This window comes from Erpetoichthys calabaricus, chromosome 7 (genome assembly GCF_900747795.2).
Source record: "Erpetoichthys calabaricus chromosome 7, fErpCal1.3, whole genome shotgun sequence".
Taxonomy (NCBI): Eukaryota; Metazoa; Chordata; class Cladistia; order Polypteriformes; family Polypteridae; genus Erpetoichthys; species Erpetoichthys calabaricus.
In genome coordinates, this window is record NC_041400.2 from 192,885,081 (window position 1) to 192,902,249 (window position 17,169).

The 17,169-nt window shown below is 41.8% G+C and overlaps 1 protein-coding gene across 2 annotated transcripts in view; it reads right to left on the reverse strand.

Moving 5' to 3' along the window:
• Nucleotides 1-4,996: 4,996 nt before the first annotated feature.
• hemgn (hemogen) overlaps nucleotides 4,997-17,169 on the reverse strand; it is a 44,250-nt gene continuing 32,077 nt past the window's right edge. The window contains exons 3-4 of one of the 2 annotated variants that reach the window (XM_028805867.2): nucleotides 13,453-14,072; nucleotides 4,997-5,602 (exon numbers count right to left, since the gene is read on the reverse strand). In XM_028805867.2, coding sequence (XP_028661700.1) covers nucleotides 5,490-5,602; nucleotides 13,453-14,072 — 733 coding nt within the window. In that variant the 3' untranslated portion in view covers nucleotides 4,997-5,489. The remainder of the gene's footprint in view (nucleotides 5,603-13,452; nucleotides 14,073-17,169) is intronic. The other variant, XM_028805866.2, reaches the window with a different exon arrangement.

Genomic DNA, 17,169 nt, shown 5'->3' on the forward strand with positions numbered 1-17,169 from the left:
TGGAGTTTGCATGTTCTCCCCGTGTCTGCGTGGGTTTCCTCCGGGCGCTCCGGTTTCCTCCCACAGTCCAAAGACATGCAGGTTAGGTGGATTGGCGATTCTAAATTGGCCCTAGTGTGTGCTTGGTGTGTGGGTGTGTTTGTGTGTGTCTTGCGGTGGGTTGGCACCCTGCCCGGGATTGGTTCCTGCCCTGTGTTGGCTGGGATTGGCTCCAGCAGACCGCTGTGACCCTGTGTTCAGATTCAGCGGGTTGGAAAATGGATGGATGGATGGATATTTAAATGAATTCATATTATGGTTAATATCATAGTTAATAAAATGTTTAAAGGCCTAATGGATACCTAAATAAAGTGTGACCTCAACAATTACCACCTGGGTTTGAAGTCACCATGTCACCCACAGTGCCACCCAAATTCTGTTTTCTGTTCCGGTGCAGAGATGCTTCACTCAGATTGTTCAATTCTGTTTTTTTTTTTTTAATTATTATTAATTAAACATTTTAACTTTTAATTGCTAGCATGCAGCTCTTCAAAACAGCCATCTAACAGTGTGGAGCTCTGCTGGTGGCCTTCATCACCCTTATCGTCAGATGATGTAAACCCCAAGGTCTGTATCGCCTCATCACTGTTGTGTATTTTAAAATTTTACAATCAATGAAACCAACTGGGGTGGCACGGTGGCGCAGTGGGTAGCGCTGCTGCCTCGCAGTTAGGAGACCCGGGTTCGCTTCCCGGGTCCTCCCTGCGTGGAGTTTGTATGTTCTCCCCGTGTCTACATGGGTTTCCTCCCACAGTCCAAAGACATGCAGGTTAGGTGCATTGGCGATCCTAAATTGTGTGTGTGTGCGCCCTGCGGTGGGCTGGTTCCCTGCTGAGGTTTGTTTCCTGCCTTGTGCCCTGTGTTGGCTGGGATTGGCTCCAGCAGACCCCAGTGACCCTGTACTTAGGATGTAGCAGGTTGGATAATGGATGGATGGATGGAACCCAACTGCTTCAAAGAAAGGACAACAGTTAACCATCCAGACTTGCGTTATGCACTTTTTGCTAATTGAGAGGAGACATGTTGCATATTAATCAGATACACAAGTAAGGATTTCATTGTAAATGTGACAATAAACTGAAACCAAACTAAAGATTAGTAAAATGGCACCTCTACTAGTCGTTTTCTGCCATGTAAGAAGACTTTAATAAGCCCGTGTGCTTGTGGTTACAAGAATCTCAAAGCCACTGTGGCAACACAAGAGAAGAGTGGCTGCCTAAAGTGCTTTGGCTTGTGTTGTGTTCTGTGATGGGCGGCCACAGCCATTACCCATTTGGGACACCAACGAATTGGAAGGACAGCACCTTTTGTGGGATGCTAGAGGGCAGCCCTCCTGGATTCCCACAGGGCATGCTGGGAGTTGGAGTGTGGTGAAGCCCTGTTGGGTTCCATGGGGGGCCACCAGGGGGAGCTGCAAAGCCCTATCGTGGACTTCCACCACACCTAAGAGTGATTTTTAGGTAATATTGATGACCCACCTGGAATGCTCCCAGGAGCTGAATAAAAGGAGCTGCCTCGCTCCATCCAGGAAGCCAGAGTCGGGAAGAGGTGGACAAAGAGGGAGAGAGTGGAGGTGGAAGGACGGACTGAAAGACGGAGAGAAGGAAAGAGTCTAAAGGACTGTGCTTTGTGGTGTTTTTGGGACTGTGCCGTGGGGAGAGAGAAAATAAATCACGTGTCTGCCTGTCTGTGTCGGGTTAGGGCAACTGTACGCGCCTCAGTGGTCCACAGTTCATAAGACTCGCCAAACACCAGTGAGCAGCCATTAGAATAAGGGTCACCAATAGAGCATCCAGAAGTCACTCAGTGCTGTGTAGTGACATCTTAATGAAGACTTTGTATAGTGTTAGTAAAACGGGTAAATCCACAATGGCCGAACATCAGAATAAGGGCACTTATACAGCGAGTGTCGGTGTAACAAGACCTTAATAAAGACTTTCTTAAGAGTTAAAAAGACTAATAAACCCTTAATGGCCACATGTTAAAATAGGGGCTTACCTACTGTATGGAGTGTGTCTTTGTCACTATGGGGTGTGCGTTATTAACTTAACTGCTATATAACAAGACCTCAGCAAGCACATTGTATTGAGTTAAAGAGACTCGCTATGCACCAATGGCAGCACCTTAGAAGTGAGGCTACCTGGAGTGCATTGGCCAGCCATGTGCTGCTGTATAACAAAACCTTAATAAAGACTTTGTATTGTGTTATTACAACTTACAAACAGCAGTGACTGACCATTAGAATAAGGGCCACCAATACCTCATTTAGAAGTCACCTACTGCTGAGTAACAAGGTCTAAATAAGGACTTGGTGTAGTGTTAATAAAATCCACAATGACTGCAGATTACAATAAGGACTCCTATACAGCACGCATTGGCCACTCAGTGCTTTGTAACAAGATCCTCATGAAGACTTTGTATAGCGGTAATGAAACTGGCAAATCCACAGTCCTCACGGCTACTGTCCCAGTTGTGACATCGGACAGTGAGTCGGCGACTGTTTCAAAACGTGTCACACTAAGGACGTGTGCTAAATCTGCAATCAGTACAGCAGCGGGCAGACCTTTCCAGCTGTATTTGTATTGACGTTGATGTTTCTGTTATTCTCGTTGAAAAATAATGCAACTTTTTTTTTTTTTTTTGCATTTTTCTCCAGGGCGGCACGGTGGCGCAGTGGGTAGCGCTGCTGCCTCGCAGTTGGGAGACCTGGGGACCTGGGTTCACTTCCCGGGTCCTCTCTGCGTGGAGTTTGCATGTTCTCCCCATGTCTGCGTGGGTTTCCTCCGGGCGCTCCGGTTTCCTCCCACAGTCCAAAGACATGCAGGTTAGGTGGATTGGCGATTCTAAATTGGCCCTAGTGTGTGTGCTTGGTGTGTTTTTTTGTGTGTCCTGCGGTGGGTTGGCACCTTGCCCGGGATTGGTTCCTGCCTTGTGCCCTGTGTTGGCTGGGATTGGCTCCAGCAGACCCCCGTGACCTTGTGTTCGGATTCAGCAGGTTGGATAATGGATGGATGGATTTTTCTCCAGGGGGGGCAAATACTACACTTAGGGGTTTTTCAATGAATATTCTAGGCCAGTGCTTCCCAAACTCGGTCCTGGAAACCCCTTGTGGCTGCGGGTTTTTGTTCCAACCAGATTCTTAATCAGTGACACCTGATAACGCTGATCTCATTTAATTAGCTGGGATTATTTTTCTCTTATTCTACATTAAGAAAGCACAGCAACATACTTTTTACATTTATAAGACATTTAGAAATATTTCTGCTTTTGCTATAGACTTAAATGCTTAACTCTCTTTTGTTGATTTCATACTATTTTGCCCTTTCTCTGTGAAGTTTTCCCCTTCGTTGTGTCTTATTAATGAAAATCAAAAAATGAGCAGAGCAGACACCCAGACGATCAACATGGAATCATGAAAGGCTGCAACTACTTTAGCGTCAGACCCACTAATTAGAAAATAATGGATTAATGAAACAATTAGAACACCTTGAAAAGCAGAATGAAAATCAAGATGAAAATATTGTCAAAAAGAAAAAAAAAATACATTATTCCCCTATAACTGCTTGGTACATTACCACGCTTCTTTTAACTTCACCTGTTTGTTGTCTGGTACAAATCTTGTAATTGATATTTAACCCACTTCCTATTGTCCAAATTACTTGAAATTTTGCACAGGTACTCACTTCCGATGACAATACATGAATCAATAATCAGTTTCACTAATTGATCAATTAATCCATGCTAATTAAGAAACAAAATTTTCATATGAAGAATAGTTCAAGATTTCACCAATAGATGGCACTAGTAACATATAGAAATATTAAAGGATGTGTTAAAATATTGATTACAAAATTATACTAAAACAAATCCAAGACTAAAAAGTTGAAAATAATATATATATATAAAAATACTTTTTAAAAACCACGCTTATATTAAGTTAAAAAGTGTACTAAAAAGTAAAAAATAAGTCTCTAATACATCACTCGTAAAATAAAAGCATGGGTGCTTTTCATCAATCAATAAAATCTTAGCAAAAGCACCCACGCTTTTATTTTACGAGTGATGTATTAGAGACTTATTTTTTACTTTTTAGTACACTTTTTAACTTAATATAAGCGTGGATTTTAAAAAGTATTTTTTATATATATATATATTTTTAATATATCTCTCTATTATATAAAAAAATCCTGGGACAATGCGTGACTTTTTACCCTGGGACGAGACATGACTTTCTCAGAGAGATACTTTCACATCCCGTGAGACGAAACTTTGTGCAACCGGGGCCGGAAATAAAAGACAAAGAGTAGATGACAAAGTAGAACGTCGTAAAGAGGTTCAAAAATGTTGATGCGATGCACATGAAGAATAGGGTAGAGATAATGGAAGTACAAAAATTCGAAAGTCTCAGAAAAAGGATAGTAAAGATCGCATTAGCGCAAACAAATGGAAATTATTACTCGGTGAAATAACGGAACAGCGGAAAGAGATAGAATGTATTGTTCGGATTTAAACTTTAAGTCAGAGACTTGTAGATCGTCTAATTCGTGTTGCCATCAGGGAAAAGTAGTGTTCCTTCCCAATGAAGAGGCGTATCTGCGAGAATTAAAAGATTTGTTGTTTGGTGAAAGTGAAATCCACATACGCGAGCGGTAGAGACACGATGTGGCTGGCACATAGCACAGGCCTGGGGGTTGGCAAGCAAAGCGAGCAGGGGGCAAAGCCCCCTAGTATATATATATATATATATATATATATATATATATATATATATATATATATATATATATATATATATATATATATATATATATATATATATATGTATATATATATATATGTATATATATATGTATATATATATGTATATATATATATGTATATATATCTATATATATATATGTGTATATATATATGTATATATATATATATATGTATATATATATATATATATACATGTTTTTACCAAACTTAGTTTTCTAATTTCTATATTGTTCCCTAAACATAGAACTTGGGAAATAACACCTCACTAAATTAGCCGAGGAGTTCAATTAAAAACAGAAGCTGGTTGGAACAAAAACCTGCAGCCACAGTGGGACGCCCCAGGATCGAGTTTGGGATGCAGTGTTCTAGGCTGTACCAATGACCATGACCCAGTAATGGAAATATTGTATACAGAAAAGGATGGATGGATGGTTGGGTAGGTTCACACCACTGCCCCACCAAGCACTGCAAGCTTGCTTTTCTCTGCCCACATCTAAAGATTTACTCACTCCTGTGCCCTAGAATGCCATGGTCTCTACGCACACCTGAAGGTAAAAACAAAATAATAACCAAATTTGCTTTGTTTTGCACATCCTTTCCACCTTTGTTCACCCCCTTACATATTTTTCTGATCAAGAAAAGGGGCTCGATATGTGGTACCCCAGAAATAAGACCAGGGTAATAATCCATTAAGAGTAGCTTCCTGGCAGATACTCCTCGGCTGGTATAGCTGGCATTCGGCTGGTGTTGAAAGCCTCATCTGGGCACTGGGCAGCAGCAGCAGGCTGGTCTTCGATGACCTCTATAAAGAAAAACGAGAATTATACATGAACTGCTGTAATGCTGCGTTCCTATTACCGCAGAAGTCAGATGATGTCACACCCAAGTTGGCCGTGCAATACAGATAACTCCAGGAAAACCTTGTTGTGCCTGCTCTTTAGGAATACAGACCCCTACAGAACATTGCATTATGTAATAACATATCCACAGACAGAAGGTCCACATTACTGTATGTATGGCTGACGCACTAATAGACGCGCTAATAAATAGTACAGGTTGGCGCAGGGAAATGGAAAATTTTGGAACTAGGGGCATCGTCAGTTGTTTGGGACCAATGTGACCTCGTTTAGAAGCCCCTTGCCATTAGTTATAAAAAAGTGGAGTGGTGTGCAACGAGCATTCGCTGTGAAAGCATTTTATAAGAATGATGATAGTGTGACTACCGTGCAGAGGGAATTTCGGCGTCATTACCAGTGAGGACGTCATGATCGTGTCCAATCGACTCATGTGATTACAACATGGGTGCATAATTTCAAAGAAACAAGTTCAGCCTTCAAAAAGAAGTCCCCACTTCGCATATGGCCCGACAATTGATGGCAGCTTGTTTGGAAGGCGCGTCATTTCATTTCCATGACCTCCGAGATCCCCAGATCTCATTGTTGGTGATTTTTTTTTTCTGTGGGGACATCTTAAAAGCCAAGTGTACCGCACACGTCCAGCAACCATTGCTGAACTAAAAAGGAGGATCGAAGAGGAAATCGCTGGCATTCCTCTTGACATGTTACGTCGAGCAATGCAGAATTTCCATAACGGGCTGTCAGAATGTGTACGGAGAAATGGACAACACCTTCATGATATTTTCTTCAACACATAAAATGAATATTGAGTGTAAGAGCGATTTTCCTAGTTCTATAAGATTCATGAATATTTTACTAGATGACAACGCATAATCTATGGGAGGTTCCCATAACCCCCATAAGTAGAATTGAATTGGTATATTCTTGCCATTTCTAACAGCTTGGAGTAAATATTATTCTTCAGTTAGTTAGTGACAGCCTTGCCATGAGTAAGGTGTGGAAGGCATAAGGTTTTAAACCGTGCCTGGGCACATGCCAACGTGCCAACCGTCCTACAGGCCTTTTGAGTTTGTGAAGTAAATATGTAAGAAAACAGCACTTAATTTATATGCTGTGCCGTACGTTTAAAGCGTACAGAAGAAGAAGCTAAGAATCTTTAAGTAGAGAAGAAGTAAAGAACTTTTAAGTACAGAAATAACTGAAGTTTCTCAAGAAAAGCTAAGTTTAGAGAAGATACATTTTTCCTTTTTTTTTGCCTTTTATTTTACATGTGTAACTATTTTTTCTCTTATTCTTGTGTGGATTATTCGCTTTTAACTTTCACTAAATATTTTAAAAACGAACTTTTGGACTGTGAGAATTCTTTCAACACGCGTTTTACCCGTGCTTGACAACACCTTATATTTCGGCAGCTACATTGAGTGAATATTGATTACCATCGTTAATTGCATATCCTGTACAATACACTTCATCATTAAATGTATTTTGTAATGTGTTTATTCGTGCATTGAACATCAATTGGAAATTTCCCATTTCCCCGCGCCACCCTGTATAACACTACAGCTTTCACTTCTACTGATGTGTGGTGCAGCCGAGTAGGAAGTCCAGCTTGTGGGGGAATTTCAGTTGACACTTCCTACTGGGAACTCAAAAATGAATGACTTCCCAGTTCAACTGGAATGCAGCATTAAATCAGTGTGGGTGTGTCCACATCTAAGATCCTCCCCTTTGCTTGTAGCCACACCCCTTGACATATCCATGAACTCTCAGTTGAGGTGCTTTGGCCAAGAACATTCAAAGTCTACTATAAGACTTCAGGCAGACCAGGCTATCAAATGAAAAAAGTTCAAAGGAAAATGTTAGAAGCATGAAATGTCAGCTATTGAGCATTGTAAGGGACAGCATGCAGGGAATGGCTTCCCGACCAGGTTTGAACAAGGATCCAAATCTGGCCAGGAGCCCAATTCCAATGGAAGGAAGGACTGGGGGAGATGAGCACTAATGAATATTTTATCCCTCATTACGCTAGATGGCAGCCTCCCCTCCTGGGTTAGGATTCCCATGTGGACGCCCGCAGGGCATGCTGGGACCTGTAGTCCTATGGCTGCCAGGGGGAGCTGATGGGATTCATGATCCCTACTTTATGAGGCTCCCGATTGACCCAGGCTATGCCCTAACACCAGAAGTAGTCCCGGGTCCAACACAAAAGAACCCACCTGACCTCATCCATGCAAGTCAGAGTCGGGTGTGGAGGATGGACAAAGCTTGCCTGGCAGGAGTGGAGGAGAATAAAAGAGAGAAAAGAATTGTGTTGCTTTATGTCACTGTTGATGCCTTTGTGCAAGTTTATACTGGGACTTGTGTCTGTGAGGTTGTGGCTCGGGTTTGGGGCAGGCGCAGCAACGCCCCCTGGTAGTTACTGGTAGTGCCCCATCATAATGCAGACTTGAGTAAATGCCTACCATCAAGAAGCAGTAAAAGTTACCAATTCTCTTTCTGCCTTATTGTGAAGAACAAGTCAGCATGCACTAAAGAAAATGGTGGCTCCTCTCTGTTCAGTAATGATAAAGTGCATCCGGAAAGTATTCACAGCGCATCACTTTTTCCACATTTAGTTATGTTACAGCCTTATTCCAAAATGGATTAAATTCATTTTTTTCCTCAGAATTCTACACACAACACCCCATAATGACAACATGAAAAAAGTTTACTTGAGGTTTTTGCAAATTTATTAAAAATAAAAAAACTGAGAAAGCACATGTCCATAAGTATTCACAGCCTTTGACATGAAGCTCAAAATTGAGCTCAGGTGCATCCTGTTTCCCCTGATCATCCTTGAGATGTTTCTGCAGCTTCATTGGAGTCCACCTGTGGTAAATTCAGTTGACTGGACATGATTTGGAAAGGCACACACCTGTCTATAGAAGGTCCCACAGTTGACAGTTCATGTCAGAGCACAAACCAAGCATGAAGTCAAAGGAATTGTCTGTAGACCTCCGAGACAGGATTGTCTCGAGGCACAAATCTGGGGAAGGTTACAGAAAAATTTCTGCTGCTTTGAAGGTCCCAATGAGCACAGTGGCCTCCATCATCCGTAAGTGGAAGAAATTCGAAACCACCAGGACTCTTCCTAGAGCTGGCCGGCCATCCAAACTGAGCGATCGGGGGAGAAGGGCCTTAGTCAGGGAGGTGACCAAGAACCCGATGGTCACTCTGTCAGAGCTCCAGAGGTCCTCTGTGGAGAGAGGAGAACCTTCCAGAAGGACAACCATCTCTGCAGCAATCCACCAATCAGGCTTGTATGGTAGAGTGGCCAGACGGAAGCCACTCCTTAGTAAAAGGCACATGGCAGCCCTCCTGGAGTTTGCCAAAAGGCACCTGAAGGACTCTCAGACCATGAGAATTTGTGAATTTCCCCTTGGGATTAATAAATTATCTATCTATCTATGTATGAGAATTCTCTGGTTTGATGAGACAAAGATTGAACTCTTTGGTGTGAATGCCAGGCGTCACGTTTGGAGGAAACCTGGCACCATCCCAACAGTGAAGCATGGTGGTGGCAGCATCATGCTGTGGAGATGTTTTTCAGCGGCAGGGACTGGGAGACTAGTCAGGATAAAGGGAAAGATGACTGCAGCAATGTACAGAGACATCCTGGATGAAAACCTGCTCCAGAGCGCTCTTGACTGGGGCGACGGTTCATCTTTCAGCAGGACAACGACCCTAAGCACACAACCAAGATATCAAAGGAGTGGCTTCAGGACAACTTTGTGAATGTCCTTGAGTGGCCCAGCCAGAGCCCAGACTTGAATCCGATTGAACATCTCTGGAGAGATCTTAAAATGGCTGTGCACCGACGCTTCCCATCCAACCTGATGGAGCTTGAGAGGTACTGCAAAGAGGAATGGGCGACACTGGCCAAGGATAGGTGTGCCAAGCTTGTGGCATCATATTCAACAAGACTTGAGGCTGGAATTGCTGCCAAAGGGGCATCGACAAAGTATTGAGCAAAGGCTGTGAATACTTATGGACATGGGATTTCTCAGTTTTTTTATTTTTAATAAATTTGCAAAAATCTCAAGTAAACTTTTTTCATGTTGTCATTATGGGGTGTTGTGTGTAGAATTCTGAGGAACAAAATGAATTGAATCCATTTTAGAATAAGGCTGTAACATAACAAAATGTGGAAAAAGTGATGAAGCGCTGGGAATACTTTCTGGATGCACTGTATACAGGTGTATGACAGTGTTGGCTTCTTCAAAAATGTAAGGTTTTGCTTTGATAATAAATGTAGTGTCATCAGTTCATGTCAGAGGTATTGACACATATAGACAGTACAATGAAAATCCTATTTGCACAAAGTGGAAGTAAAATCAATTTTGGGGGGGGTCACATAGTCATTTAGGGGTAATAAAGTTAGTGTGTATGAAGTGTTTTTGTTTGCTTTTCATATAGCATCTATCTTAGCGGTCACATAAAGGGTTAATAAATGTCAGAAACTTGTTCAAGCATATCAAGAAAACCCAATAAAGGTCAGGTGAACAACAAGGAACAAGAAGGTTCTGGGTAATGGGTTCAAGAAGTTGGTTGACTATCACGTACCCAGTAAGACTTGACAAGATGTCACGCAACACCAGAACTGAAGAAGTATTGAAAAGTATTGTACAAGTCGTGGCCAAAAAGTTTTGAGAATGAGACAAATATGAATTTTCACAAAAGTTTGCTGCCTCAGTTTTTCATGATTGGAAAGTTGCATCTAGTCCAGAATGTTCTGAAGAGGAGTGAGCAGATGAACTGCAGTTCATTGCAAAGTCCCTCTTTGCCATGAAAATGAACTTGAAGCGCTGCCACCTCAATAAAAATAATATGTCTTTCTGTCGCTCGAGTGCTGTGAGGAATTACAGACTGAGATTGGCAGCGGTACCCCAGAGGTGGGACTTCCGGTTTCCTTTTTATTTTCATTTTCGAGGAGCAATTTGGATAAAGTGCGGCGTTTAAAGAGAGAGAAGGGAGCCAAGAAGAAGACGGGTGGGAAAATCAAACGAAGCAGATCAGCAACTGCCTGGGACATATGAGACGAAGTACAGGAGCTTCTAAAGTCCTGATGGTTAGGTGGAAGTAATTCTTTTTTGACTGGTGAATTGATGGTTCCAATATTTCCCATGGACTCGGGTGAGCTTGTCGAAAGAACTTACTGTTGTGTATCATGGTGCAGACTGACTGTATAGCTTTTATTGTGAAGATTATTTTGCTGCTAGAAGTCAGCATCTGGTAGGACTCTTCGTTTCACCTGCTGCCCACAGGGGTTGGAACTGTGACTTATAAGCTCTGGAAGGGGATATTCTTATTGTACTGTATATAGATATATTTTTTTGTATCGTCCCATATAAGGGTTATTTTGGGTTGATGGTCGGGGCATATGGAAGGGATTGTTTGTTTTTTCTGTCTTTTCTGTGATGTAATATATTCCTCATGTGTTTATGGAGATTGACCACTATTCTTTTTTTTTCTCGGACTATAAATGCTTCAGCATCAGGGGTGACTGAACATTTTAAAATAAGGTGTGTACGGGTTTGCTCTACAGGGTGTGATATTGGCCTATCATTTTTATCATCTGCTGCCAGTTAGGACAGGTTAGTGGTAACGATCGCCCCGTGTCAGTGTAGCGGGACAAATTGTTACAAACTTAATCCCAAAAAACCACCGCATGTCACACCTGCCACAAAAGGACCTGCTGACATCACCTCAGTGATCCTCTCGTTAACACCGGTGAGAGTATCGACGAGGACAAGGCTGGAGATCACTCTGTCATGCTGATTGAGTTACAATAGAGAGGTGAAGAAGGCTTCAGGGCACCCAAGAAAATCCAGCAAGCACTGAAAAAACGTCTCCTGAAGTTGATTCAGCCATGGGATTGGGGGGCACCACCAGTGCAGAGCTTGTTCAGGAATGGCAGCAGGCAGGTGTGAGTGCCTCTGCACGCACAGTGAGGGAGGCGAAGACTTTTGGCGGATGGCCTGGTGGGTGTCAAGAAGGGCAGCAAAGAAGCCAAGAAGAACATCAGGGACAGATTGATATTCTGGGATCGGACTGCTGAGGACTGCTGGGCTAAATTCATTGTCTCTAATGAATCCCCTTTCCGATTATTTGGGGCATTAGGAAAAAAGAAAAGGTGAGCAGTCATGTGTCATGCCAACAGTAAAGTGGAGTGGTGGCTCTGAGGCTAGAGATCTGCACTGGTAATCGGAAGGTTGCTGATTCGAATCCCGTAAACGCCAATAGGGACTCTGCTCTGTTAGGCCCTTAACCTGCAATTGCTGAGCGCTTTAAGTAGTGAGAAAAGCGCTATATAAAGGCAAAAAAATTTTTTAAAGCATCCTGAGACCATTCATGTCAGCCAAGGGAGTGCAGGGCTCATTCACAGTTTGGCCTAAGAACACAGCTATGAAGAAATAAACATCCTCCGAGAGCAACTTCTCCCAAACATCCAAGAACAGTTTGGTGACCAACAATGCATGATGGAGCACCGGGCCATAAGGCAAAAGTGAGAACTAAGTGGCTCGGGGAACAAAACATCGAAATTTTGGGTCCATGGCCAGGAAACTCCCCAGACCTTTAATCCCATTGAGAAGGCAGGTGGAGAAACAAAAACCCACCAATTCTGACAAACTCCAAGCATTGATGATGCAAGAATGGGCAGCGGCCATCAGTCAGGATTGGGCCCAGAAGTTGATGGACAGCCTGCCAGAGTGAATTGCAGATGTCTTGAAAAAGAAAGAAAGGGCCAACACTGCAAATACGGACTCTGCACATAAACTTAATTGTCAATAAAAGCCTTTGAAACTTCTGAAATGCTTGTAATTCTACTTCAGTATACCATAGAAACATCTGACACAAAGATCTAAAAACATGGAAGCAGCAAACGTTGTGAAAACCAACACTTGGCTCATTCTCAGAACTTTTGGCCACAACTGTAAGGACCAAGAATGTAGTAGAGGTGTTTTATTTAAACTTCCCATGTCTTTTAGCCAATCAGAGTGACTGTAAGCTAGTGAACCAATTGGAGTAGGTGTTAATTTTGCACTGTTAGGTAAAGTCAATTATCTATAAATATAGCTCTCTGTCTCTACTTTATGATTATTTTGTCACAGGTTGCTATGATGGAGTGTATCCCACTTCATGATGAGAAATAAAAGATGCAGTGGACAAGCTTCCTCCTGCCTGGTTCTTCGTGTTGATTGTTAATAGATATATATATTTAAGATGATGGTTTCTACCACAACAGTAAATGTGTACTATCAACAAACAGTAAAAGTTACCAATGTTGTGCTCAGTCGTTCTCTTTCTATATTCTGAAGAGTGAGTCGGCATGCACTAAAGAAAATCGTGGCTTATCTCTATTCAGTAATGATGTACAGATGTGCAATAGCGTTGGCTTCTTCAAAAGGTAATGGTTTCTACCACAATGGTAGGATAACATGGAGTGGGATGCCAATGTTCTTGTCTGGTAGCCCGAATCTTGCTGCGTTGGTAATGTAAAATATGACATCACAAATTAATAGGAAGCGGTATGCGATACGGACAAGTTACCGTTCACGTACAGATTTGCAGAATTCATGCAAATGTTGTGTCATGTTATGATATTTATTGGTCTGTTGCAATGTTTCCAGATTTGGTACACCTGTTGTTGCCAACTTATACCCTGACTAGTAAATGCAAACATAAAAAACATTATAGGATGGTGGGCTTAACGAAATTATTTGTGTGTAGTACTTATGTATGTAATGTGTTATACCTGGATAAATCTGAAGAACACTTTGTTTAGCTGGTATAATCTGGTCCTCCTCTTCATCAGAGCCAACATCTTCCACTATGATTGCATCATCCATTGTTCCACTGTGCATGGCAGGAGGTTCAATGAAAGATGTTTCTTTGCGACTTGACTCCTCCTGTGAGTGTGGAGGATCTTTGTGAGGCGTTGAAGGCAACGATGGATCGTGGGGGGCTGACTGTGGAAAGTCGTCCTTGCTTGGAATTGACCAGTGCCTGTAAACATCTATGTATGGTGGCGGTGGTGGTGGTGGTGGGATGTACTCTTCCTGGGTAGGTGCTGTAGGAACTGATACTTCCTGCGGTGGTGGCAGAGGAGAGTGTTCTTCTTGAGGAGCTAGTGAGGCAATGAGCTCTTCCATAGCAGCTGGTGCAGAGTTATGCTCATGTTGGAGATCTGCGGAAGAGGCATTCTTGTCTTGAGAAGCCGATTCTGAAGGGTCTTCTGTGGTGACCTGTTGTTTTTCCTCTGTCAGTGGCTCCTCAGTGGCGGGAGCAAGTTCAGGGCTTGCTTCTTTTTTCCTTCGTCCTCTGCGACTGGTCGTCTTTGGTTCTTGCTTTTGCCTTTTGCCTCTGCCTTGCTGCCTATATTCAAAACATAATATTAAATATAAGACGCTTCATATCGACAAAAACGAACAGTTTTGCATTTGATATTTTTGGATTGTTTTATGCCATAATGTCCGGCTATTTGAACTCACACAAGCAAATGCTCGAAAGATCTGAAAAACAGGCCTACAACAGTCATGACAACATTTGATGAAAAACAAAATGTTTGAAGTGGTAGTTATACTGACTCAGCAGAGACAGTAAATTATAACAATAATTATGAGCGGATTATTCTGAGGTCGGGGACAGGCTGAAGTCAACATCCAAAAACTAGAGTGCGATCCAGAAAAAACAGAATCAAAATTCAAAATACGGATTCATTAACTGGGAATTATAATACATAAGGTTCTTTTAGTAAAGCAATTGGAGATTTAGTCTTGGATACTGAAGGATTAATGCGTGTGATTGCCAGAAAGATGTCACAAAGAAGCACCTCGTGGAGAATTCTGGCAATGGCTTCCAAGTGGACGAATGAAACAAACTTTCTCAAAAAAGCGTTGTAGCCAAAACAGAAAACAGAACTGAATTTTTGATGGAAGCCAGATTCATCTAACTATACTTCAAATTCAGAATCCTTGGTTTTCAAAACCCCATATTCGATATACCGTATATACTCGCGGATAAGTTCTCCCATGGATAAGTCAGGATTTGTTTTTAACGTATAATTTATGGTATTTTCTAATGTCGGTCGTATAAGTCAAATGCGGAAAACTCACGCTATTGGTCCAAAAGATTATGATATGCTAACGCCCACCTGGGAGAGTAACCATGGAGCACACGGCCTTTGTTTTCTATGTATTGTGCCTACGTGACCACACCCAAACTATTCCGAAGCGACGTTTGCACTGATTTGTGTTTTTTGTATCTCACACCGTTATACACCTTTATCGTAAGAGTATCCCTTATCTACGATAGAGCATTCGATCAGAAGAAAATATAAAGCTGGTTTTAAATTAAAAGTCATTGAAGTGGTGAAAGAAATTGGGAACTGCGCTGCTGAAACAGAATCCGATGTGCCTGAGAGACTGATGTGAGATTGGAGGAGGCAAGAAGATGTAAAGAAGTGTTGAATTTTTGAATGGGCGCATAAGTCGGGGTCTGATTTTGTGATCGATTTTTCAGGTTTCAAGACCCGACTTGTACACGAGTGTACAGTATATGGTAGTTCTGAATTTCGCCGCTCGGCGTGGCACACTTACAGTATTCTGTGGCCGTCTGCCAAATGGCATTGCCCTGTATTGTTCATACACCATTCCGTTTCCGACTTATATGTGAGTATATCTATATATATATAAAATTCATTTCACGTTTGAAACGGAAATTACGTATGACCACCGGGGAACAGGAATAACATTCTTAATAAACCTGATTCTTGTCGAGAGAGCAAATGGTGACATAGCTCTGGCTGTAGCGTCATGGGGAATCGCTTCTACATTATTAGATGGAGGCCGTACAGCACATTCGCCATTGCAATTACCATTAAACCTCGCTCACGACGAAAATCCAATTTGCAACATACGCAAGGGCTCTGGAAAGGCAAAAGTCTTGCAATATTCAAAGATAATAGTTTAGGATGAGTGCAACACGGCACATAAAAGAGCTTATGAAGCCTTGAACTGAACAATGCAAGATCTCAGAGCTCACAACCTCCTTATGGCTGCCGACTCTGGTTTAATTACCATTCTCATCTTCCTTGACTTGAGTGCGGCCTTTGATACAATTTGTCATACCACTCTCCTTAACTCTTTCCGGGCAGATGTCGACTTTTGTCAAAATTCAGGGGTAGAGGACGGTAATCAGCTGCAACAAAACTCGCCCTTACGTTTTATTTATTTATTTTATTTATTTTTTTTTTTATAATTTTATTTATTCATTTTATTGTACTCATTCCATACAAATAGATCAATTTATACAAAAAATAGGATTGAAGACAAATCAAACCCCACCCCTGAGAAGGAGAGCATGGCCAAAGGAGAATTGCTTAAGGCTTTTTAATAGGGCAAAAAAATATATATATATATATATATAAATATATAAATAAATAATTGGAGAATGAAAAGAAATGCAGAAATAATTATCCATCCATCCATTTTCCAACCCACTGAATCTGAACACAGGGTCACGGGGGTCTGCTGGAGCCAATCCCAGCCAACACAGGGCACAAGGCAGGAACCAATCCTGGGCAGGGTGCCAACCCACCGCAGATAATTATTTCTTCTTATTCTAAAATATTATTGATTAGATCCTGCCAGGTTTTGAAAAAATCCTGTACAGATCCTCTAACTGAGAATTAGATTTTTTTCCAATTTCAAATAATATAAAACATCGGTTTCCCACTGACTTATCAGAGGAGATTTAGGATTCTTCCAATTTAACAAAATAAGTCTGTGTGCCAAAAGTGTAGTGAATACAATCACAGTTTGCTTGTCCTTCTCCACTTCAAGTCCATCTGGAAGAACACTGAACAGAGCTGTTAATGGGTTAGGAGGGATTGTGATACCAAGGCTGTCTGAAAGGCACTTAAAAATTTTAGTCCCGTTTTAGTTTGACTGTCTTTGCTAGAAGGAAAGTTACCTAGCTTTGTTGATTTGACCTCGATTCCCTAAGCGTGCATGAGTAGCGAAGAGCAAATGGCATCGACATCCGGCGAGAGACCAAAGCTAATGTGCAAAGCAAAATACTCCATGGACGTTTTACGTAATTTCCTTGACTAGGACTCTGACTTGTCAGATTCCGAGTTTGATACAAGTGATCTGGAGATGGACGGAAGTGAGGTAACAGCATCATCTGATCGGTCCCCAGCTGATCGTAGTGCTGAACACTTTCGTGTAGCTGATGCACCTACAGCAGCATTCTCCTGGGAGGACCACCACATATATTTTTAAGACATCCGGCGCCGCCGAGAGTGGCAGCCTTTTCAGCAGCTCCGTGTATGACTGTATATGTATGTGCATTTTTCTACTTTTATTTTTCTATTTTTATTTATTGATCACTCCTATTACTTTATTTTATGTGGATTCGTTCCCTGGACACACTTACTTTTACAACATGGGCATGGATTTTTACATGCCGA